Here is a 26466-nt window from a genome sequence, read left to right as displayed (position 1 = left end):
ATCAGGGAGAACCAATGCAGGAAGAGGCGTGTTGAGGGATTCACATCATAGAAAAGTCTGGTCTGATTCATGGTAACCTGAGGTGTATGCAAACCAAGGTTAAGTGATGCCTCAAGTAATTGTGAAATATCAGAGGCATCAAAGGGGGGAATGTGGTGGAATCTCGGTAAAAATAAATTTAGTAGGCCGAGATTACCACGTGGCATGCGTACGTGCATATGCTGACGTATCGGTCGGTTGGTTGCACGTGGCAAAGATACGATCAGTAGTGTACGGAGCATGTGCAAGAATATCGGATGTAGTATTCCCCTCCTCCATTGTGCTGGACAAGCCATGCGGTCAAGCAGGAAGTTAATTCTTATTTGTTTTGATTGGTTAAGAGAATGTGCGGGTGGAGCTTAATATGGGAGGAGTTATGTGCCTATATAAGGAGCCTGCACTATTGTCCGGGGCTCAGAACTTGTTGTATTTTGGTGACATTAGTCCCTCTGAGTCCCGATCGGTGAACCGAATAAAGAATCTCTTCCTTCCTGAAGAAACCTGTGTCCATCTCTCTGTTCTTGGCTTCCGTCAGTTTCTCCGGTATCAATAGCATGCAATCACACCCTCCACCACAACACAGTGGCAAACTAACGTTAAAAGGCCCCTGGTAGATTCCCTTCTGTCATGCAGCTCCAGTAATGCTTTGACAGCTGGGGCGCTACCTTTTTCCACTGAGCAGTGTTTGTGTGTTTTAATGTAAGCATGTTTTTGTATGGAGTATGTTTGTGTGAATGTGACAGTTTGTTTGTATGTGGTGTTGGCATTTGAATGCAAGCATCCATTTGTGTGTTGTGTTGGTTTTTGAATGCAGGGTTGTGTTTATATATAATTTTGGTGGTTAACTCCTTAAGGGCGGTGGGTATTCTATGCCGTCCTTAAGGGACCTAAACGCCGGCAGGCAGCCCAGAATATTCCTGTCATCCTTAATACTTACTGGCTCCCTGCCGTTCCCCTGATGGGGTCGCAATCCTGGGGACCACATGAGAGCACGTCGTAACTATCACATGGCCGGAATAGCTGTCTGCAGCTCTGCCTGCAGGGGGTTGACTGGGCTGTCAGGCAGTCCCCAATATGCATGTTTCAAAGTTTTTAAAAGTTAATAAAAGTTTAAAAACTGTTTAAATAAAAGTACTTAGATCAAATACATTTATATGTATATGATGTAAGTACTTTTATATGCATATACACATACACACACCATCTTTCTAAGTGTATTTCAATATTAATTATATATAAATATATATATATATTTAAATATTTTAGAAAATATTACCGCCATGATGGCATACCATTTGCAAAAGTGAACAACCCAAGGTATTGCAAATATTTGTTTTTTTATATGGGTCAAATTTGTTTGTGTGTGAAAAATGCAAAAGAAAAATATGAACGCTAACTTTGGCCAGTGTTTACTGAAAATACTGAACATACCCAATTTGCAATACCTTGGGTTTTCTACTTTTGCAAATGGTATGCCATCATGGGGGTAATTCTCATTCTTGAGCTACCAATCGGTCTCAAAGGCAGCATAACCAGTGTAGCAAATTTCAATGTGAAAAATGTAACATTCTATATTTGACCCTGTAACTTCCCAAAACACCATAAAACCTTTACATTGGGGGTTACTGTTGTACTCATGAGACATCACTGAATTCAAATATGTGTATTTCATTGCAGTAAAAGCTAACAGTATGATAACATTCACTAAAAAAATGAAAGCATTTCTTAATTTCTAACTTTTTTTAGATAATATTAAATTATGTTTCATATATGAATATTTGATATGAAATTAAAGCCCTATTTCATCTTAACAAAATGATAAATAATAAGGGTGCACTTAATATGAAAGAGGTAAATTACACCCAAACAGACATATACCGTGTTTATCTGAAAATAAGACCGGGTCTTATATTAATTTTAGTCACAAAAAACACACTAGGGCTTATTTTCAGGGTAGGGCTTATTTATTTACGGTACCGGTATGTACATTGAACCCCCCCTTTAATTAATCCACCCCCCCTTTAATTAATCCACCCCCCTTTAATAAATCCACCCCCTCTAATTAATCCACCCCCCCTAATTAATCCACACCCTCTAATTAATCCACCCCTCTAATTAATCCACCCCCCCTAATTAATCCACCCCCCCTAATTAATCCACCCCCCCTAATTAATCCACCCCCCTTTAATAAATCCACCCCCTCCAATTAATCCACCCCTCCTTTAATAAATCCACCCCCTTTAATAAATCCACCCCCTCTAATTAATCCACCCCCCTTTAATAAATCCACCCCCTCTAATTAATCCACCCCTTCTAATTAATCCACCCCTCTAATTAATCCACCCCCTTTAATACATCCACCCCCTCTAATTAATCCACCCCCTCTAATTAATCCACCACCCCTTTAATTAATCCACCCCCTTCTAATTAATCCACCCCCCTCTAATTAATCCACCCCCTCTAATTAATCCACCCCCTCTAACTAATCCACCACCCCTTTAATTAATCCACCCCCTTTAATTAATCCACCCCCCTTTAATTAATTCACCCCCTTTAATTAATCCACCACCCCTTTAATTAATCCACCACCCCTTTAATTAATCCACCCCCTTTAATTAATTCACCCCCCCTTTAATTAATTCACCCCCCCCCCTTTAATTAATTAAGTCCCAGACATAAAATACCGGTATCTACTCACAGTTCAAAGTGCCTCACCACCCGGAATGGATCCTTCCGCTGAAGATCCGTGAAGGCAGACTGACGGCGCTGCGCACGTCGTCATCACGCTGCGCACGTCGTCATCACGCTGCGCGATGCCGCGGCCCGCAACGCTCCTCCCCCTCCTCCTCATAGAAGAAGGAAGTCCCGCCGGGCCGCAAAGGTAAAATGCCTAGGTCTTATTTTTGGGGTAGGGCTTATATTGCAGCCCACCCCGAAAATCCAGCTAGGGCTTATTTTCGGGGTAGGTCTTATTTTCGGGGAAACACGGTAGCGCAAATTCCAGCTGTTTGTTTTGATTTTGATTTAATCAGAACGTGTACAATTACCTCCGTCCTTAAGGGGTTAACAGAGAGGTAGGTTTGTAGTTGACATTTCAATGCAGGAGTGTGTTTGCATGTAGTGTTGGCATTTGAATGCTGAAATGTATGCACATATACACATGCACTGCCAAACACACACTGTGATAGACACAGTGGCGTCACAAGGGAGTGCGGGTGGTGCAAACCGCACCGGGGTCCATTGGGGGGGGGGTGCGGTGACACCAGGGCCGGAATGGCCTACTGGGACATTTCCCAGGGTGCTGCCTCAAGACAGTCTGCACTCCAGCGGGCCGCGGCCAATTGCGTGCTTTTGTGACCAGCCACGGCTGCAAGAGCATAAAGTATTTGTTCACACCGGCCTCCGGATATGAACAGCGTATGATGTCATACCCGGCATCTGCGCGGCGGTGGCGCTCAGAGTGTCTGGCTATCTGCAGACCAGGCCAGCCACTCACTCCTCCTTCCCTCCTGCTCGCAGTACATGCTTAATCAGAAGAGATTGTGCAGGCCGGGCTGGAACTGGTAGACAGCTCATCTTGAGGTAGGGGAAGATGAGCTGTTGTCTATGTGGGGAGGGCAGTATTACATTTTGGGGAGGGGGGCAGTGTATTAAATTGTGGGGAGGTTACGAGGAGGAAGGGCAGTGTATTAAATTGTGGGGAGGGGGGACAGTGTATTGAATAGGGAGGAGGAAGGGCAGTGTATTAAATTGTGGGGATGGGGGGCAGTGTATTGAATAGGAAGGAGGGGGAGAAAGAACACTATGGGACGGGGGGAGAAAGAACACTATGGGACTGTGGTGGAATCTCGGTAAAAATAAATTTAGTAGGCCGAGATTACCACGTGGCATGTGTACGTGCATATACTGATGTATCGGTCGGTTGGTTGCACGTGGCAAAGATACAATCAGTAGTGTAAGGAGCATGTGTAGGAATACAGGATATAGAATTCCCCTCCTCCATTGTGCTGGGCAAGCCATGTGGTAAAACAGGAAGTTAGTCTTTGTTCTGTTGATTGGATAAGAGTATGTGTAGGTTGAACTGATTATGGGAGGAGTTATATGCCTATACAAGGGACCTACACTGTATGTTCGGGGCTCAGACTTTGCTGTTTTTTGGTGACATTAGTCCCTCTGAGTACCGGTCGGTGAATCGAATAAAGATCTCTTCCTTCCTGAAGAAACCTGTGTCCGTCTCTCTGTGCTCGGCTTCCGTCAGTTTCTCCGGTATCAGGACGGGGAGGGGGGAGAAAGAACACTTTGGGACAGGGGAGGGGGGCGAAAGAATACTGCGGGACAGGAGAGGGGGGAGAATGAACACTATGGGACATGGGGGAGAGAGAGGAACATTAAGGGGGGCACTAAGGTACAGGGGAGGGAAGGGAAAAGGAACACAGGTGGGGGGGGACCACTAAATGAGAAGGCAGGGCCGGCCCGTCCTATAGGCGTCTTAGGCAGTCTCCTAGGGAGCTCCAGCCCAGGGGGCACCAGATCTGAGTAACCCGGTAGGAGGGAAGCGCACAGCGGGATTGAAAGGAAGTGTTCTTCTCAGTGAGTGGCCATGCTACAAAGAGGTAGGAGGCACACCAGGGAAGACAGGGAGACGGCACTAAGGGACACTGGGGGAGGGGGGCAGCACTAAGGGACACTGGGGGGGGGGGAGACAGCAGTAAGGGACACTGGGGGCAGACAGCACTAAGGGACACTGGGGGAAGAGAGCACTAAGGGACACGGGGAGGAGAGACAGCACTAAGGGGCACTGGGGGAGAGACAGCACTAAGGGACACTGGGGGGGCAGCACTAAGGGACACTGGGGGGAGACATCACTAAGGGACACTGGGAGGGGAGAGACAGCACTAAGGGACACTGAGGGGGGGGGGGAGACATCACTGAGGGACACTGTGGAGGAGGGGATACCACTAAGGGAAAGATGGAGGGAGGAAAGACCAGTAAGGGAAAGATGGGGGATACCAATAAGGGAAAGATGGGAAGGGAGACACCACTAAGTGAATGATGGGGGGGTGGGTAGGAGACCACTAAGAGATGGGGGGGGGGGTGGAAAGATCACTAAGGGAAAGATGGGGGGAGATCAATAAGGGAAAGGTGGCGGTGGGGGGAAACTCTAAGGGACAGGGGGAGGGAGAGCACTATTGGAACGGGGTGCGGTGTGCAGGGGAGAGCACTAAGGGACAGGGGGAGCATTAAGGGAAAGGGGGGCAGAGGAGATCACTAAGGGACAGGGGGGCAGTGGAGGTGGTTAGGAGTTAGCTTCCCAGTCTGCACCTGTGGCTCCCCTCTTCTTTGCCTCCTGCACGGCTACTTTATCTGTAGGAGAAAGTAACATGCTTTCATTTCCTTCAAGGCTGCCGATAAGCAAGGGTCCCGGTCATGCTGTTAAGGGGCCACAGCGTCTGACTGTGACCTTGCTTGTAAATGTCCACTTGGTGGCCATAAGTGCATGTTTCACCCAATGGGCCCCCTTAGTGGGGGTGGCCTGTTGCCTGTAACTATTTATTTTAGGAACGGTGATCCTAAAATAAATTGTTGTGTGCAGAGGAGAAAAAGGGGGGAGCTGCTTAGGGTCTCCCCAGGAGTGTATGGGCCCGGGGCAGCTGCCCCTTTTACATAGTTACATAGTTAAATAGCTGAAAAGAGACTTGCGTCCATCAAGTTCAGCCTTCCACACATTTGTTTTTGCTGTTGATCCAAAAGAAGGTAAAAAACCCAGTTTGAAGCACTTCCAATTTTGCAACAAGCTAGGAAAAAATTCCTTCTTGACCCCAGAATGGCAGTCAGATTTATCCTTGGATCAAGCAGTTATTACCCTACATTGAAAGATTATATTCTTGAATATTCTGTTTTTGCAAGTATGCATCTAGTAGCTGTTTGAACATCTGTATGGACTCTGATAAAACCACTTCTTCAGGTAGAGAATTCCATATCCTTATTGTTCTTACAGTAAAAATAACCTTTCCTTTGCCTTAGATAAAATCTTCTTTCTTCCAGTCTAAACGCATGACCTTGTGTCCTATGTAAAGTCCGGTTTGTGAATAGATTTCCAAACAATAGTTTGTATTGGTCCCGAGTATATTTGTATAATGTTATCATATCCCCTCTCAGGTGCCGTTTTTCGAAACGAAATAGGTTTAAATTTGCTAACCTTTCTTCATAGCTGATATGTTCGATTCCTTTTATTAATTTTGTAGCCCGCCTCTGCACTTTTCTAATGCCATAATATCCTTCTTTAGAACAGGTGGCCAAAATTGCACAGCATATTCAATATGTGGTCTTACCAGTGATTTATAAAGAGGCAAAATGATATTGTCATCCTGAGAATGAATGCCCTTTTTCATGCATGACAATACCTTACTGGTCTTAGCCACTGCCGATTGATATTACACATTGTTGCATAGTTTGTTGTGTTAAAGACAGCCTACTAAGTGTTGTGTGTGGAAGAGACTGAGAGCTGTATGTAGGGCCACCATCAGAGTGTTACAACTATGACGGTTGTCACAGGCCCGGCAGTCCTGGGGCGCCCGGTCTGCACTGGTAATGCTCTGAGGGACCGGGCCCTGTGCGTACCACTATATATCTATATATATACATGCCTCTGCGGGCCCTACTGGCTTCACACTCACCTCCTACTCCGGCAACCTCTGGCACGCCACGGCTGTAAACGATTGCCGCGGCTGTAAAGCGTGGGTTGTCACGGCAAAGCTCTGCGGCATGCAATACATGCCGTGCTCACTACAGAAGTAGAGCCCGGAGGGGAAAGATGAAGACTGGACCAACTGCTGAGCCACCAACTGGACCACCAGGGATTCCAGTGTTCCCCCTCCCTGGCTACAGGTAGGAGACAGGGAGGGGGGGAATACTTTTTATTTTGAATTAATAGAAATTAAAAGAAAAAAATATACCCTCACTGCATTTGTCAACATAAAAACACATCCACTACACACACACACACACACACACAGACACACACACACAAACACACACACCACCACCACCACCACACATACACACACATCCACCACACAAACTGCATTTACTACACAGGCACATACACCACATTCACTATACACAAAGCATTCACTACACAAACACACACAGCATCGACTACACAAACTCCATTCACCACACAAACACACACCACATTCACTATACACACTGCATCCACTACACAAACACACGCTCTGCAGTAACTATACACACTGCATCTAATACATGCAAACACTACGTCCACAACACAAATATAGACTCTGCATTCACTATACACTCACTACATTCACTACACACTCTGCAGTCACTATATACACACACACTACATCCACTACACAAACACACATTCTGCATTCATTATACACACTCTGCATTCCCTATACACACAAACACTACATCTGCTACACAACTACACTGTATTCACTATACACACACTACACCCACTACACAAACACACACTCTGCATTCACTATACACACACTATATCCACTACACAAACATGCACTCTGCATGCACTAAACACACAACATCCACTACACAAACACGCACTCTGCATTTACTATACACACACTATATCCACTACACAAACACGCACTCTGCATTTACTATATACACACTATTTCCACTACACAAACACGCACTCTGGATTCACTCTACACACATGATACACCCCCTACACAAACACACACTCTGCATTCACTATACACACTACATCCACTACACAAACACATTCTGCATCTAATACACACAAACATACAATCTGAATCCACAACATACACACCACATCCTCTTTATTTAAGCACTTAGTATCCACTACACACATTCTACATTTCACTATACGCACACCAAATTCAGTGCACACACACTTCATCCTTGTGGGTGGACTTAGGATGGTCCCTGTGAGTGGAACTAGGAGGCAGGCCATGTGGGCAGGACCAGAAGCGGGCTCAGGAGTGGGCCACAGGGGCCCAGACTTTGGGCTGTGTCAGGGGCTCAAATATTTCTGATGGCAGCCCTGGCTGTATGTGGTGGGAGGCTGAGGGTGCTTGTCTGTGTGCTGGCTGAATGTTGTGTGTAGAGGAAACTAAGTGTTGTATGTGTAGTGTCCTCCTGTTTACCTTTAACGGGTGGTTCGGTGGATGGTGACCCAGATCGATGGTGGTCCAGTGGGGAACTGTTGTGGTCTGTTCCAATAACAGGTGCAAATTACTTTAACAGCTCCCTTGTTGGGGGATATTTTGATCCCCTGTCAGCTCAGAAAATGTCTTCCTTACAGCTAGAACTGGAGCTTCAGGTCCATAGAGGAGGCCCACCAGGTTCTGTACATAGCCCTGGGACTAGGTGACCACTAGTGATGTCCTGAACGGTTCGCTGGCGAATAGTTCCTGGCGAACATAGCATGTTTGCGTTCGCCACCGCGGGCGAACACATGCAATGTTCGGTCCGCCCCCTATTCTTTATCATTGAGTAAACTTTGACCCTGTACCTCACAGTCAGCAGACACATTCCAGCCAATCAGCAGCACACCCTCCCTAGCAGACGCTCCCACCTACTGGACAGCATCCATTTTAGATTCATTCGGAATCTGCAACCATTTATTTTTTCAATTTATTATTATTTTTTATTATTTTTTTTTCAGTGCATATAAATGTTACAAGCAGATACTCCCCCCAGACACTCTGTGTTACTGCAGATACTCCCTCCAGACACTATGTGTTACTGCAGATACTACCTCCAGACACCCTGTGTTACTGCAGATACTCCCTCCAGACACCCTGTGTTACTGCAGATACTCCCTCCAGACACCCTGTGTTACTGCAGATACTCCCTCCAGACACTCTGTGTTACTGCAGATACTCCCTCCAGACACTCTGTGTTACTGCAGATACTCCCTCCAGACACTCTGTGTTACTGCAGATACTCCCTCCAGACACTCTGTATTACTGCAGATACTCCCTCCAGACACTCTGTGTTACTGCATATACTCCCTCCAGACACTCTGTGTTACTGCAGATACTCCCTCCAGACACTCTGTGTTACTGCAGATACTCCCTCCAGACACCCTCTGTTACTGCAGATACTCCCCCCAGACACCCTGTGTTACTGCAGATACTCCCTCCAGACACTCTGTGTTACTGCAGATACTCCCTCCAGACACTCTGTGTTACTGCAGATACTCCCTCCAGACACCCTGTGTTACTGCAGATACTCCCCCCAGACACTCTGTGTTACTGCAGATACTCCCTCCAGACACCCTGTGTTACTGAAGATACTCCCTCCAGACACTCTGTATTACTGCAGATACTCCCCCCCCGACACTGACACAGAGCAGAATAGGGACTGTTCCCCCTACATAGGGTCATTTGGCAGATATGGATTGACACCTATCCTAAGGATCCCTGATACACACCGACACAGACCAGAATAGGGACTGTTCCCCCTACATAGGGTCACTTGGCAGATATGGATTTACACCTATCCTAAGGATCCCTGATACACACTGACACAGAGCAGAATAGGGACTGTTCCTCCTACATAGGGTCACTTGGCAGATATGGATAGACACCTGTCCTAAGGATCCCTGATACACACTGACACAGAGCAGATTAGGGACGGTTCCCCCTACATAGGGTCACTTGGCAGATATGGATTGACACCTATCCTAAGGATCCCTGATACACACTGACACAGAGCAGAATAGGGACTGTTCCCCCTACATAGGGTCACTTGGAAGATATGGATTGACATCTATCCTAAGGATCCCTGATACACACTGACACAGAGCAGAATAGGGACTGTTCCCCCTACATAGGGTCACTTGGCAGATATGGATTGACACCTGTCCTCAGAGAGCCTGATACACACTGACACAGAGCAGAATAAGGACTGTTCCCCCTACATAGGGTCACTTGGCAGATATGGATTGACACCTATCCTAAGGATCCCTGATACACACTGACACAGAGCAGAATATGGACTGTTCCTCCTACATAGGGTCACTTGGCAGATATGGATTGAAACCTATCCTAAGGATCCCTGATACACACTGACACAGAGCAGAATAAGGACTGTTCCCCCTACATAGGGTCACTTGGCAGATATGGATTGACATCTATCCTAAGGATCCCTGATACACACTGACACAGAGCAGAATAGGGACTGTTCCCCCTACATAGGGTCATTTGGCAGATATAGATTGACACCTATCCTAAGGATCCCTGATACGCACTGACACAGAGCAGAATAAGGACTGTTCCCCCTACATAGGGTCACTTGGCAGATATGGATTGACACCTATCCTAAGGATCCCTGATACACACTGACACAGAGCAGAATATGGACTGTTCCTCCTACATAGGGTCACTTGGCAGATATGGATTGAAACCTATCCTAAGGATCCCTGATACACACTGACACAGAGCAGAATAAGGACTGTTCCCCCTACATAGGGTCACTTGGCAGATATGGATTGACATCTATCCTAAGGATCCCTGATACACACTGACACAGAGCAGAATAGGGACTGTTCCCCCTACATAGGGTCATTTGGCAGATATGGATTGACACCTGTCCTCAGGGACCCTGATACACACTGGGGGGGGACCTACTGTCCTCCCCCCGCCCCCCGCCCCCACCCTTGCGTGGTGGGTTGGGGCCATAAAAATAATGAGAGGAGGGACCTACTGTCCTCCCCCCGGCCCCCACCCCTGCGCAGTGGGTGGGGGCCATAAATCCCAATGGGGGGAGGACCTACTGTCCTTCCTCCGCCCCCACCCCTGTGCGTTGGGTGGGGGCCATAAAAATAATGAGGGGGGGACCTACTGTCCTCCCACCTGCCCCCTCCCCTGCGCGATGGGTGGGGGCCATAAATCACAATGGGGGGAGGACCTACTGTCCTCCCCCTGCCCTTACCCCTGCGCGGTGGTTGGGGGCCAAAAAAATAATGAGGGGGGACCTACTGTCCTCCCCCCGGCCCCCACCCCTGCGCGGTGGGTGGGGGCCATAAATCACAATGGGGGAGGACCTTCTGTCCTCCCCCCCGCCCCCACCCCTGCGTGGTGGGTGGAGGCCATAAAAATAATGAGGGGGGGACCTACTGTCCTCCCCCTGGCCCCCACCCCTGCGCGGTGGGTGGGGGCCATAAAAATAATGAGGGGGGGGACCTACTGTCCACCCCCCTGGCCCCCACCCCTGCACAGTGGGTGGGGGCCATAAAACACAACGGGGGAGGACCTACTGTCCTCCCCCCACGCCCACCCCTGCGCGGTGGGTGGGGGCCATAAAAATAATGAGGGGGGACCTACTGTCCTCCCCCCTGGCCCCCACCCCTGAGTGGTGGGTGGGGGCCCTCAAAAAACAATACGGGTGGGACCTATTGTCCCCCCCACAGCCCCCGCCCCTGAGTGGTGGGTGGGGGCCCTAAATAAAAATCCCCCCCCAATCAAAGGTGACAAGGGGTCCCCAAGCCCCTACTCACCCCCCCCCCCCCCACCCCAAAAAAGTTATTCCCTACATACCCCCCTCACTCTAAAAATTAGTGAAGGGGGAATAAAATAACTAACCTGTAAAGAAAAATTCAACTTACCATTTGACGTCTTCTTTTTTCTAAAATCTTCTTTTTTCAGCCCCAAAAAAGGCCAAATAAAAAGCCATAAGAACCGACACAATTAAAGAAAAAAAAAAAAAAACAGCGCAAAAAAAAAATCCATCTTAACCCATGGAGGGCTCCGCGCAGACTGAGCTCTGCAGGGCGGGGAAGGCTTATAAAGCCTTGCCACGCCCTGCAATTAGGCTAAGAACACTCTGATTGGCTGGTTTAAGCCAATCAGAGTGCTCTTTGTCATTTTACACAGCGTGGGAAAATTCCAAAGAACTTTCCCACGCTGTGTAAAATGACACAGAGCACTCTGATTGGTTAGATTCTGTGTCATTTTACACAGCGTGGGAAAGTTCTTTGGAATTTTCCCACGCTGTGTAAAATGACAAAGAGCACTCTGATTGGTGGGCTTGGAATCTAACCAATCAGAGTGTTCTGTGTCATTTTACACAGCGTGGGAAAGTTCTTTGGAAACAATTGGTGTCTGCTAAAATATTAGTCTTGAATGCCATCTAAAATCTGGCATTTGTGGGAATTCAGCATTTTAAAATACCAGCAGAATGGAAAATGAATGTTTATATATTGGCAGAATTCCATCAAGTATCTGTATGATGCATCTGAGGTTGCTATTGCAGATCAGTGGCTCGATGTGCCCCTCACTCGGACACGCAGTCTTGAAATTTGACCTACAACTGGTGTTGTAAAGTGTGAGAGAACAGGTGGCTGACATTTACAGTCTCTCTGCAAGGAAGCAAAAAAGCAGAATGCAACTCAGATACATTTCTCTGCTTTGTTACAAAATGTTCTGTAGAAAATAGGAAGGTAAATTGGCTCTTGTTGGTTACATTTTGTTAAATTTTATTAGATTTTGTTTCACGCTAGAAAATTACTTTGTATGTATGTATTAACAAGATACAAAAATAAGTATACAGCCACAGTAAAAACAGAGAAGATTACAGTTATCTATATAGTATAATATTGTGCAGAAATGACTGGATGTATAACTCAGTGATGTAGCAATGTGATACAGAGAGTTTTGGAAAAGATCTGCATTTATATTCTCCGTCCTTGCTCCATCAGGGAAGGTGTACCACCAAGGTTTAACATTCTAACATTCTTAACCCATTTCTGTTTTCCACGTTCTTACAGACCCTAGCATGTACAGAATTCATGTTACATCCATTCTCAGTGCAACAGAGGAGAACATCTAAATTGGGGCATCGCAGCGATTGCTGTGCATGTGCTTTAAGTCCACAATGCTTTATGAGAAGCATTTCATTGGACAAAATCCAATAAGAAACCTGATGACATTAGCAGAGATGGGTCAGCCTGCAGAGAAGAGTCTGTTGTGGTGCTGGTGAGTAAAGGGGTAATCCTGTTCCATTTTACTAAAGAGGGAGACCCCGTAATCTAACTATTTTGGGCAAAGAATAAATGTCATGGGGCACTGTAACCCTGAACCACGCCACCAATGAAGGCTAACTACATTTCTAAAATCCTATTCCCATTTGATTTGTGCATGTAATTACCCATTATATCACTGGCTGCCTTTATTTTATACGGAGCTTTCCTCCACCACCACATCTTGCCCTTTCTCATCAGACATCAATCTCTAGGTGATTGGGGCAGGAGGTAGAGTTAACGTAGATTGGGCAGAGTCAGATTTCAGTGATGGAGTCTAACGTCTTAACGTCCGAAAGCTACGCTAGCCTCCATTCCTCTTTACTCACAATGCTGCTTCGTCTATGAAATACAGTGAGCGAAATAGCAGTGAGAAAAAGGCCCAGGATGAATGTTTCAGGGGAACAGTATTCGGATCACATAGAAATTTGCCTCTAATGTAATCTGACTAAATTCTAGCATAATAAAGTTTAGTGAAGAGGCCAGGTTTGCTACCGCAATATAGAGAGCTGAAGAGCTCGGGACAATGCAATATTTTTCTCCAAAAGTTTCCAAAACCTCATGGACTTCAGTCATATTCAGATGATGCTTTTATGAAAATATTGGATTTTTTTACAGTATCTAATAATACTAAGTCCAGTACAGGACCCACATTAAACCCACTGATATAGTCATTACATCATAGCTCTGGGGGGCGATGCCTGTTGAGTTTGCGTTGTGGTCCGAAGTCCAAAACAATCCTCTATTGTTGCAGAAGTCACTTGTGCAGCAAAACACTGGACGATCATTTCCAATGAAATCTTGACTTGTCTCAACGCAGGACTTGGCACAAGATCTTGTCACTACTTCTTCCCCGTTAAAAGGATAACCTGAAATGTAAGATGGGGAAAATCAGACAAAAAGGTCTGTTTCTTTTGCTAGCTAACAGTAATGTATCATGGAAAAACTGAGCTGTAACTGTATGTGTTTTTTAAAACGTACGTTTACTGTATGATCTTACATGGCGTTGATCAACATATGTACAGTCTCCAAATATTGTAATGTTGGTGTCAGCTCTCCCTGTGCATGAATTTACGATGTCCATCCATTAAACATATTTTCACTATTAGATATAGCTTAACAAAGACCACTAGGTCACAATGTTACTACTGTGTATAAGGAAATAATAAAGAGGAATCCTGGTCGCCCTCTACATTAAAGGAATTTACCTCCATGAGGACAATGTCCAAAAAGACAACCCCCCTTGCCATCTTCTAAGCCCTTATTTCTATACTTATAACCTTGCGGCCCATGGGTTGGAGCATGAGAGGAGGCTACTTATTACCTTACAGCCCATGGGTTGGAGCATGAGAGGAGGCTACTTATCACCATGCATCCCATGGGATGGAGCATGAGAGGAGGCTACTTATCACCATGCAGCCCATGGGATGGAGCATGAGAGGAGGTTACTTATCTCCTTGCAGCCCATGGGTTGGAGAACGAGGGGAGGCTACTTATCACCTTGCAGCCCATGGGTTGGAGAATGATAGGAGGTTACTTATCCCCTTGCAGCCCATGGGTTGGAGCATGAGAGGAGGCTACTTATCACCTTGCAGCCCATGGGTTGGAGCATGAGAGGAGGCTACTTATCACCTTGCGGCCTATGGGTTGGAGCATGAGAGGAGGCTACTTATCACCTTGCGGCCCATAGGTTGGAGCATGAGAGGAGGCTACTTATCACCTTGCGGCCCATAGGTTGGAGCATGAGAGGAGGCTACTTATCACCTTGCAGCCCATGGGTTGGAGCATGAGAGGAGGCTACTTATCACCTTGCGGCCCATAGGTTGGAGCATGAGAGGAGGCTACTTATCACCTTGCAGCCCATGGGTTGGAGCATGAGAGGAGGCTACTTATCACCTTGCGGCCCATGGGTTGGAGCATGAGGGGAGGCTACTTATCACCTTGCAGCCCATGGGTTGGAGCATGAGGGGAGGCTACTTATCACATTGCAGCCCATGGGTTGGAGCATGAGAGGAGGCTACTTATCACCTTGCGGCCCAGGGGTTGGAGCATGAGAGGAGGCTACTTATCACCTTGCAGCCCATGGGTTGGAGCATGAGAGGAGGCTACTTATCACCTTGCGGCCCATAGGTTGGAGCATGAGGGGAGGCTACTTATCACATTGCAGCCCATGGGTTGGAGCATGAGAGGAGGCTACTTATCACCTTGCGGCCCATAGGTTGGAGCATGAGAGGAGGCTACTTATCACCTTGCGGCCCATGGGTTGGAGCATGAGAGGAGGCTACTTATCACCTTGCGGCCCATAGGTTGGAGCATGAGAGGAGGCTACTTATCACCTTGCAGCCCATGGGTTGGAGCATGAGGGGAGGCTACTTATCACATTGCAGCCCATGGGTTGGAGCATGAGGGGAGGCTACTTATCACATTGCAGCCCATGGGTTGGAGCATGAGGGGAGGCTACTTATCACCTTGCGGCCCATGGGTTGGAATAAGAGGAGGCTACTTATCTCGTTGCGGCCCATGGGTTGGAGAACAAGGGAAGGCTACTTATCACCTTGCAGCCCATGGGTTGGAGAACGAGGGGAGGCTACTAATCACCTTGCAGCCCATGGGTTGGAGAACGAGGGAAGGCTACTTGTCACCTTGCAGCCCATGGGTTGGAGAATGAGGGAAGGCTGGGATAAGCTGATGAACTCACTCAAATTTACAAAATGTCACATTGATGCCAAAGTTTCAGTGACAGGAATGGACAGCTTATTGTCATACACTCTCTATATTCTTTTCCTGTAAACTGCACTCTCCCCTCCAGGTCAAATTGCCCTTACCCCTCTCTCACCACACAGAAAGCTTGCCATGCTTTCCACCGCCAGTTATCTATTCCAAGACATTTCGTACTCGTATAGTGATTTTTTTCCGTAGAGTCTCTGGCTACTTACCAATGTTTGGACTGTACACAGTTGTTTTGCACATTTTTACATCGGGCGGACACTCCATTTCACCCCAGCAGTTTCGGCTTTCTATTTGTTCATGGCAATAATAGCATTTCAGGGAGTCAGCTACAAGGACATACAAAGTGTTATTACCTTCACCAGTAAGTCCCATAAACAGAAGAATGAAATGTACTGATTCCTAGCGACATTAGGTAACGTTCTTTATATGATGGAGCATGAAACGAAACCTTTTATCAGCATGAAATATTCTCAGACTCAGTTTATAGCATGCGTTCCCACAAATGTGCAGATTGTAGGATGATGTATATTAGAGCTATACGTAGCTCTAGTGCGATGGCCACCGAGGGATACATGTTTGTATATAGAATGGTGGAATATGAAATAGAATAAACACAGATAAAAGTTGCTTAGGTAAAGTGTGTCTCCAAAACAGGATAAATAAAGGCATATAATATCCTATTCACAATCTACATGTATATAATCTTACACAACAGAACATTTAATCTAAGAGCCACAATAAAAGATATAATAAACACCTACACAAGCACCCACGAAATCTGTATCACTAATTTTATAATCCGTGGCCAGCATACAGAGTAACAAGATACAAAAATCGCACCACTGGAATGCAAACTCAAACGAGTTATATGTCCGCTAAAATCTATCGGGATAATAAAGTGTGAATGGCTCCCTACGGAATGAAACAAAACCATCTGGCTGCGTTGCTGGACCATTCGGACTGCAAAATGTGAACATTGCTCATGCAATTTACATCTGTCCGGATTTTGTAATTTTGTCAGAATTTTAGCCTGACAGCTGAATCTTGAACCAAATGCTTAAAATCCGGGACCAGATTTTTAGAAAATCCAAACTATTACTAGCAGCCAGCAGGCAAAGAATTAAAGAATGTTCGGTGACGCCAGCCACCACATTAAAAAAAGCTCAATAGAAAATAAATAAAAAGCCAATGGGGGTAAATAAGATAGAAATTACAATTAGAGAGATTTTAAAGCTCCCTATTACCCCTCCTGCCATGCCACTCCTGGAGGCATATCTACTAAACAGTTAAACTCGCGACATTGTGTGACATTCGGTGACATTGTGTGAGATTGCGTGACATTATGTGACATTGTTTGACATTGCGTGGCATTATGTGACCATGTGTGACATTGTGTGACATTATGTGACATTGTGTGACACTGTGTGACATTGCGTAACATTATGCGATATTGTGTGACATTGTGTGATATTGTGTGATATTGCGTGACATTGCGGGAAATTGTGTGACATTATGTGACATTGGGTGACATTGCGTAACATTGTGTGACATTATGTGACATTGCGTGACATTGTGTGACATTGTGTGACATTCGGTAACATTGTGTGAGATTGCGTGACATTATGTGACATTATGTGACATTGTTGGACATTGCATGACATTATATGACTGTGTGTGACATTGCGTGACATTATGTGACATTGTGTGACATTGCGTGACATTGCGTAACATTATGTGATATTATGTGACATTGCATGACATTGCGTGACATTCTGTGATATTGCGTCACATTCTTTGACAGTCAGTGATATTTCGTGCCATTGTGTGACAACGCGTCGCATTGCGTGAAACTGCGTGACATTGTGTGACATTGCGTCGCATTGCGTGACACTGCGTGACATTATGTGACATTGTGTGACATTATGTGGTTCAGTTAGTCCTGCTCGGTTGTAAGATAAGGAATTGAGTGTTTATAAATACTCCCAGTGTGTGTTCACCGCGTGAGGCAAACTTATTGGCTATAGTGAGTATTTAGCAGAAATTCAATGTGAATTTCAAATGTTGGAAGTAATTGGCATAAAGAAGGTTTCTAGTTAAAATGGAAAGCGTACTTTTTATTCTTAATATTATTAATTCCTTAGAACCGTCAAACGAATGGCAAATTTTAGGTTAAACATTTCTGATTAAAAATAAATCTCCAAGCCAGGTATTTTTCTATTTTGTATATATGTTCAATTTATCTCGATTGACAGTTTAGTAAATACGTGCCTTGTTTTAATTGTATGGTAAATAATAAACCCATTTGTGGCAGCTTGGACCCAGCACCGGGCACACCACCAGCCTTATCTCTGGGTGGTATTCAGTGTCACACACAGAATTATTCACACCCCAGGTGATGAGGTGTGGCTTTCGATGTTCCCCTGGACACACCTGGATGCATTAAACGATTTGTGTAGTCATTGTAATTAAAGTACTTTTTAAAAACCAGTTCTGAACATTTTGTTTAGATGAAATATGAATCGCCGCTCCCTTTTAATCCTTTTTACTTCATTAAACCCTGGCAGTGAGCCAGTCCTGTCCAATTCTGCTCCTTTCGGACCAGCGCTTTGCAGCCATTACCGAGCATTCACCTCTTACAACCAGATAACCCATTGTGTGCAATAAGCTGACCGAAACTCGGGAAACTTTGATATGGAGCTCTGTGAGGGGCAGTCATTGGTTAAAGATATGGAGCTTTGTGAGGGGCAGTCATTGGTTAAAGATATGGAGCTCTGTGAGGGGAAGTCATTGGTTAAAGATATGGAACTCTGTGAGGGGAAGTCATTGGTTAAAGATATGGAGCTCGGTGAAGATTAAAGAAAGCACAGTATACTTTAATTTGATAAAATTCTGCGTTTAATGTCTATATAGATTTAAGCTGTGTATTGCGAGCTGCGTCACAGATAATGAGACAGAGCAGGCCGCGAGCTTACTGTCTGTAGAAGGACAGGATCAAGATAAAGCAAAGTGCCGGACATCAGCGCAAACCAGACAGTAACACGAGTCTTATCACAGAGCTCCAGAGCAATACAACTCACAATAATGTATGTGTACCACAGAGCTCCACAGCAATACAACTCACAATAATGTATGTGTACCACAGAGCTCCACAGCAATAAAACTCCCAGTAGTGTTCAGTGTATGAGTCTATCACAGAGCTCCATATCAATAATACTCCCAGTAATGTGCAGTGTATGAGTTTCACACAGAGCTCCACAGCAATAAAACTCACAGTAATGTGCAGTGTATGAGTTTATCACAGATCTCCACAGCAATAAAACCCCCAGTAATGTGCAGTGTGTATAAGGGTATCACAGAGCTCCACAGCAATAAAACCCCCAGTAATGTGCAGTGTACGAGTTTATCACAGAGCTCCACAGCAATAAAACTCCCAGTAATGTGCAGTGTACGAGTTTCACAGAGCTCCACAGCAATAATACTCCCAGTAATGTGCAGTGTATGAGTTTCACAGAGCTCCACAGCAATAAAACTCCCAGTAATGTACAGTGTATGGGTTTTAACAGAGCTCCACAGCAATAATACTCCCAGTAATGTGCCGTGTATGAGTTTCACAGAGCTCCACAGCAATAAAACTCCCAGTAATGTACAGTGTATGAGTTTCACAGAGCTCCACAGCAATAATACTCCCAGTAATGTGCAGTGTATGAGTTTCACAGAGCTCCACAGCAATAAAACTCCCAGTAATGTACAGTGTATGAGTTTCACAGAGCTCCACAGCAATAATACTCCCAGTAATGTACAGTGTATGAGTTTCACAGGGCTCCACAGCAATACAACTCCCAGTAATGTACAGTGTATGAGTTTCACAGAGCTCCACAGCAATAAAACTCCCAGTAATGTACAGTGTATGAGTTTCACAGAGCTCCACAGCAATAATACTCCCAGTAATGTACAGTGTATGAGTTTCACAGGGCTCACAGGGCTCCACAGCAATACAACTCCCAGTAATGTTCAGTGTATGAGTCTATCACAGAGCTCCACAGCAATACAATAAAATCCATCGCAATGTGTGGTGTATGAGTTTTCCACAAGTTTCCAATACGAAAACACACTTTACCCAGTATGAACGAAAATATAACAAAACAGACAAAGTGTCGGCCAGTTTATATTATTCACTAAAGAGAGAATTCTAAGTGAATTTAAAACTTAATGTAAAAAGAGCCAAACTGCTAAAATTCTCTAAGCTGTGCTCTCCGGTTTCTGCCTCTGGCCTTACATCTGAAATTCACTTTGAACCCTCCGTTTACTAAATAATATTGTATATAGTTTGCTGACTTTCAATGGGCTGCTAAACAAGCTGCTGGGGACCTCTAGTGGACAATAAATGGTGTTTGGTTTTATATAGACTTAGAGAATGCTTGTTGACAGTATTGGAAGTCATTCTGTTTGTGTTATATTGGTGCAGACCACCAGGGCGGCACAGTGTTAATGTACAGAGGTACAAATCAATGTGGATATAAGTGACAATATTAAACTCTAATCTACAAACCTCTCACTGCATTTCATGTAGAATTCCCAAGTCTTCACACTCCATTCAATAAGTGTGAGTCACTGGTCCTCACCACTCACTGCTATCTGTCCCCTGTAAGAGTTCTCCAGAGAAATATAGGTAAGTTCCACAGAGTCACTCACCTCCTACCTATCAGACCTCCCTCAATTCATCTGTCCCAATAGACCTGGGTGATCATTAAATAGACACTGTAGGCACCCAGACCACTTCATCTTAATGAGAGGACCTTCTAACCTTGCAATGTAAAACACTGCCGTTTGTTAGAAACTGTAATGTTTACATTGCAGGAGTAAGTCCATCTCTAGTGGTGGTTCTCCTGACAGGCATTAGATGCAATGACAGATCAAAACTTTATCGCAAGAGTCGATGCTTTCTGCTGGGGAAGTCTGACTGTGCACACAGTGCTCTCTGTGCATACGCATTAGGTCCAAATACGTCCGACGTTAATTAGGGGCGGATGCGCGCCATGTTTTTGAGGTGGAAGTGGCAGGATTTGGCAATTAGGTATATTTTTATCGTATCTTTGATTTTGAAGTCATTTCCGAATTTCATTTTCCTAGGGTACTGTTTTATTAAGACTTTGATTGTGTGATCGTGTGTTAAAAGCTGCACCTCCTATTTTCTTAATTAAAACAATTAAGGTACACAGAAGAACTGCTATTATAATATAACTTAGGGAATATAGCAACAAAACAAACGAACATGTCCGTCTCAAAATGTGACTTAAAGGAATATACACAGATACGAATGTCGTTGTGGAACACAACAGGTTAACAGCACATGCATCACTTTTTTATCACTTCTAAGATGTAGTGACACCGCTTGCAAAATCACTATTTTTTCCTCGCGATCTTATCATATGGTTTCCGAGATCACGTGATTAACGATGATGTAAATAACAGCCCAATTTTTAAAGTTGATAATGATTTCGAACTGTGTATTCGCCGATAGAAAAAGCCATTTACAGTTTGTGATAGCGTTGGAAACAAAAAATTCAATATTGACCAAATGTCATAAAACATTATCGAATTAACAAAGAATTAACAAAGGTGCTAGATTATAACCAAACTGTGAAGAATTAACACGACTACTGCAAAGGCTAGGCCAAAATAGCCAAAAACAATTGATTTCGCTCCCTGGTTTTCTGAATGAGCCACATTAACTTATTGAGGATTTGTCTCAATAGTTTTTTGTTGGGTTTTTCCAGGGAATTTGACTGATCAGAACCACGGTAACTGGATTATATTATATTCCCAGCTTCCTTCCGAATAAATTATAGCGTCAGAACAAAATTCGCAATGATGACATTTTATCTAACAAGATAATTAATGAAATGTATAGGCACAATATTTAGGGAAATTTTCCCTCCTTTCCAGCCCAAACCACTGTGTCCATCTAGAGGAAAAACCACATGGATTTGTAATTTTTCATTTATTTATGTAATTAATAAATCTTTAAAATAACAGCCGTTATATTTTCCCAGAGTAAATAAATCTGTTTTAACAATTAACATCAGAATTGTCAGATAAATATTGTCACATATCGTAAATGTTCTGCTATTTGTCTGTTGGAAAAGTTTGAAATGTTCTACCATTGCTGTGAACATACATTAATTTGTTCTAGATTAGTTAGAATCATTATTGAGGTATAAGGTTATATTTTTTATTTTTATTTTTTTTTTGCAAATAATTAATAATGGAGAGTCTTACCGAAATCCAAAGACAACACGGCCACCAGGAGATAAATAATAAGTCCAGCAGTCATGGCAGCTCGAAGGGTGAAAACAAGATAAAGACAGTTCTAGGTGAAGGGATTTATAATACCCTCCTGCTATTAATCCAAGTGAAGTGTTGGGTTTATGGAAACCAACCTGTTTAAAAACCAGTTTAAATTGATATGTTTTATAAGCTTTAATTCCCCTGTATGTTTGGCGAAGGTAGGAAGATTAGCATGTCCTGTAAACCATGTCTGCCAAGTGAGAATTATCCACTGGAAACTCAGTGCAGGGAAAGCATGTGGTTGGATAATGTCCATCAATCATCCTGGAATTCAAGGACATACAGAAATCATTCTAAGCACCATAACAACTACAGCTCATTGTGTCTTGCTGCCCTCACACGGTAAGTAGTCAAACTGTTTGCAAATGGTTTAACTACTTACCTTGGGTCCCACTTATGAACTACTGCTAATTTCATGGCCAATAGCACACAATATGTCAATGTAACTTTCACACTCACTATAAGCTCTGGGTAATATTTAATAAATCTATATTTTGTATCGCTGGTCAAAATTACTGAATGTAGTGGAAGACAAAGTCGATAAATCACCGCTTGCTGGTCACTCCCAGAGAACTTGGACATGCTTACCCTTTTAACCTCATTGTTTGCAGCAGGTTTTAGGTGTTCTAGGAAATTTGTGTGTGTGTGTATATATATATATATATCTCAATCTGGTGTAAAATATAATCTAAATATTATCATTAATTGTTTCATAGAGATTGTTACTGTGTTCTATACGAGACATATTACCCATCGCCTGAATTTGTTGGCGCTATATAAATAATAACATAATAATAATAATACTATTCTTCTACCTAGAATGAATGCCCTTTTTTGTGCATAACAATACCTTACTGGCCTACTCGTGTTTTGTTATCCCTCATTTACTACCATATAGAGTGTAAGTTCACTGGTAAGACCGCAAATTGAATATGCTGTGCAATTTTGGGCACCTGTTCTAAAGAAGGATATTATGGCTCTAAAAAGGGTGCAGAGGCGGGCTACAAAATTAATAAAAGGAATGGAACATATCAGCTATGAAGAAAGGTTAACAAATTTAAACCAATTTACAAACCATTGTGTGGAAATCTATTTACAAACCGGACTTTACGTAGGACACGAGGTCATGCATTTAGACTGGAAGAAATAAGATTTCGTCTAAGGCAAAGGAAAGGTTTTTTTACAGTGAGAACAATAAGGATGTGGAATGCTCTGCCTGAAGAAGTGGTTTTATCAGAGTCCATACAGATGTTCAAACAGCAACTAGATGCATTCGTGCAAAAACAGAATATTCAAGGATATAATCTTTCAATGTAGGGTAATAACTGCTTGATCCAATGATAAATCTGACTGCCATTCTGGGATCAAGGAGGAATTGTTTTCCTAGCTTGTTGCAAAATTGGAAGTGCTTCAAACTGGGTTTTGTTTTGCCTTCTTTTGGATCATAAGCAAAAAACAAATGTGAGGAAGGCTGAACTTGATGGACGCAAGTCTCTTTTCAGCTATGTAACTATGTAACTATGTAAGTTGCTTGTGCATTCTTTACCTCGAAGTGCATAACTTTGCATTAAATTTAATCTGCCATTTGAGAGCCCAGTCCCCCAGTCTATCTAAATCCCTCTGCAGCAAAGTAATATCTTGCTCACATTGTATTACTTTACAGAGTTTTGTGTTATCTGCAAACACTGATACAGGACTTTCTTTCAAGATCATCTATAAATAGTGATGTCCCGAACTGTTCGCTGGCGAATAGTTCCTGGCGAACATCGCTTGTTCGCCACGGATGGCGAACACATGCGCTGTTCGGTCTGCCCCCTATTCGTCATCATTGAGTAAACTTTGACCCTGCCTGTACCTCACAGTCAGCATACGCATTCCAGCCAATCAGCAGCAGACCCTCCCTCCCAGACCCTCTCACCTCCTGGACAGCATCCATTTTACATTCATTGTGAAGCTGCACTCTTAGTGAGAGTAGGGACAGTGTAGCTGCTGCTGATTTGATAGGGAAATTGATAGCTAGTCTAGTGTATTCAGTGTCCACTACAGTCCTGAAGTACTCATCTGATCTATGCTGTAAGGACAGCACCCCAAAAAGCCCTTTTTAGGGCTAGAACATCAGTCTGCTTTTTTTTTTTCTGTGTAATGTAATTGCAGTTGCCAGCCTGTGTGTCAGGCTCACAGCATATACTGTGCCCACTTGCCCAGTGCCACCACTCACTTACTGGTGTCACAATAGCTTTCATTTAACAAAAAAAAAAACTTTTTGGACTGTAATATAATAGCAGTCAGTTTCCTTCATGAGTGTGCGTTTCAGGGCCTGCCAGGGCACAGTGTCACACCAGTGCAATCATATCTGGTGTAACAGTAGTGTACATTTAAAAAAAAAATAAAAAAATTTGACTGAATAGCAGTTAGTTGTCTGCCAGCGTGTGTGTCAGGCTCACAGCCAGTGGTGTATCCTGGTTTTGTGCTGCCCTAGGCAGGACAAAACGCAGACACACCCCCCCCCCGCCACCGACCCCCCTCCCCGCCACCCCACCCCGCCTTCCAAATACACACATTCACTGACAGACACGCATACACTAGCTAACAGACACACACTCACTCACTAACAGACACACACTAACAGTGTGTGTGTCTGTTAGTGAGTGTGTGTGTCTGTTAGTGAGTGTGTGTGTCTGATAGTGAGTGTGTGTGAGTGTGTGTCTGTATGTCTGTTAGTGTGTGTGTCTGTTAGTGTGTCTGTGTGTGTGTCTGTGAGTGAGTGTGTGTGTCTAACAGACACACACTCACAGACATACAGACACACACACTAACATACACACACAGACACACACACACTAACAGACACACACACACTAACAGACACACTAAACAACACACTAACAGACACAGACACACACACACTAACATACACTCACACTAACAGACAAACCACTAACAGACACACACTCACTCACTAACAGACACACACTAACAGACACACACTCACTCACTAACAGACACACACTAACAGACAAACACACACACTAACAGACATACAGACACACACACTCACACTAACATACACACACTGATACACACTCACACTAACAGACACACACACACTCACACACACTAACAGACACACTAAACGACACACTAACAGACACAGACACACACTCACACTAACATACACTCACACTAACAGACAAACCACTAACATACACACACACTAACAGACAAACCACTAACATACACACACACTAACAGACAAACCACTAACATACACACACACTCACACTAACAGACACACACACTAACAGACACACACACTGACACACACTAACATACACACACTATTTCTTTTAAAAATTCAACCCCCCCAGCCTCCTTACCTTTGGGAATGCTGGGGGGGGTTCTCCTTTTCCCTGAGGGCTGCTGGTCAGTCGGGCGGGCGGCGCTGGCGAGGGAGCACTTCCTCTGAGCTCTCTGCTCAGCTCCCTTGCTCACCGCTTGCAGAGTGATACTGGGAGCCGGAAGATGACGTCATCTTCCGGCTCCCGTTATCACTCTGCAGGCGGCGTGCGAGGGAGCTGAGCAGAGAGCTCAGGGGAAGTGCTCCCTCGCCAGCGCCGCCCAATCAGCAGCCCGCCCAGATTGTCAGTTAGCCCCAAGGCTAAAAGGTATTTGCCTGGGCATTTGGGGGCGGCGTTTTTTGCCGCCCCCTGAAAAATGCCGCCCAAGGCAAATGCCTTGTTTGCCTCGCGGCTAATACGTCCGTGCTCACAGCGTATACTGTGCCCACTCGTCCAGTGCCACCACTCATATCTGGTGTCACAATAGCTTGCATTTAACAAAAAACTAAACTTTTTTGACTGTAATATAATAGCAGTCAGTTTCCTTCACTAGTGTGTGTTTCAGGGCCTGCCCAGTGCCACCACTCACTCATATCTGGTGTCCCAATAGCTTGCATTTAAAAAAAAACTAAGGGGGCGGGGCCTGACCGCCATGCTGACCGGTCGCAGGCCAAAGAGGCTCCTGATAAACCTGGTCCACTATGGTAAAAAATATAAGCAACAATGCAAACTGAGTGACCGGGAGCTATATCAAGCATTCGGGCAGAAGCTGGAGCCACCGCGGACCCTGAGATCGGGAGTGCCGGAGCCCCCCTCGGGCGACATGGGACTTCGGGGTCTGCGGCCTATGAGGGTGGAGAGCGGGACGGACGTCCGCCGTCCTGTTTGCGAACCTGGCCGCCACTCAACAGCCTTGTGATGCACGTCACAGGCCTCGCTCCCCCCCCCCATGGACCGGGGGGGTTATCCCGG

General features: G+C 44.7%; 1 protein-coding gene across 1 annotated transcript; it reads right to left on the bottom strand.

Annotated features, from left to right (window-relative positions):
- Window positions 1-12563: 12563 nt before the first annotated feature.
- Window positions 12564-22148, bottom strand: LOC134607698 (secreted Ly-6/uPAR-related protein 1-like). The gene is made up of 3 exons (XM_063450240.1): window positions 22088-22148; window positions 16015-16134; window positions 12564-13947 (listed from the first exon to the last, which is right to left on the bottom strand). The coding sequence occupies exons 1-3, from the start codon at window positions 22140-22142 to the stop codon at window positions 13709-13711; spliced, it is 414 nt and encodes a 137-aa protein (XP_063306310.1). The 5' UTR covers window positions 22143-22148; the 3' UTR covers window positions 12564-13708.
- Window positions 22149-26466: the final 4318 nt, after the last annotated feature.

The sequence above is a fragment of the Pelobates fuscus genome, chromosome 4 (genome assembly GCF_036172605.1).
Source record: "Pelobates fuscus isolate aPelFus1 chromosome 4, aPelFus1.pri, whole genome shotgun sequence".
Classification (NCBI taxonomy): Eukaryota; Metazoa; Chordata; class Amphibia; order Anura; family Pelobatidae; genus Pelobates; species Pelobates fuscus.
Note: the sequence above shows the minus strand (reverse complement) of the source record. Positions and strands in the feature narration are given on the sequence as shown.

Bases quoted from the DNA above. Each gene is read 5' to 3' on its own strand.
- LOC134607698 (XM_063450240.1), bottom strand. From the start codon at position 22,142: ATGACTGCTGGACTTATTATTTATCTCCTGGTGGCCGTGTTGTCTTTG. The intron at 16,135-22,087 runs GTAAGACTCTCC...ATGTCCTTGTAG, and splicing joins CGTGTTGTCTTTGGATTTCG to CTGACTCCCTGAAATGCTAT. The intron at 13,948-16,014 runs GTAAGTAGCCAG...CTTACATTTCAG, and splicing joins TGTGTACAGTCCAAACATTG to GTTATCCTTTTAACGGGGAA.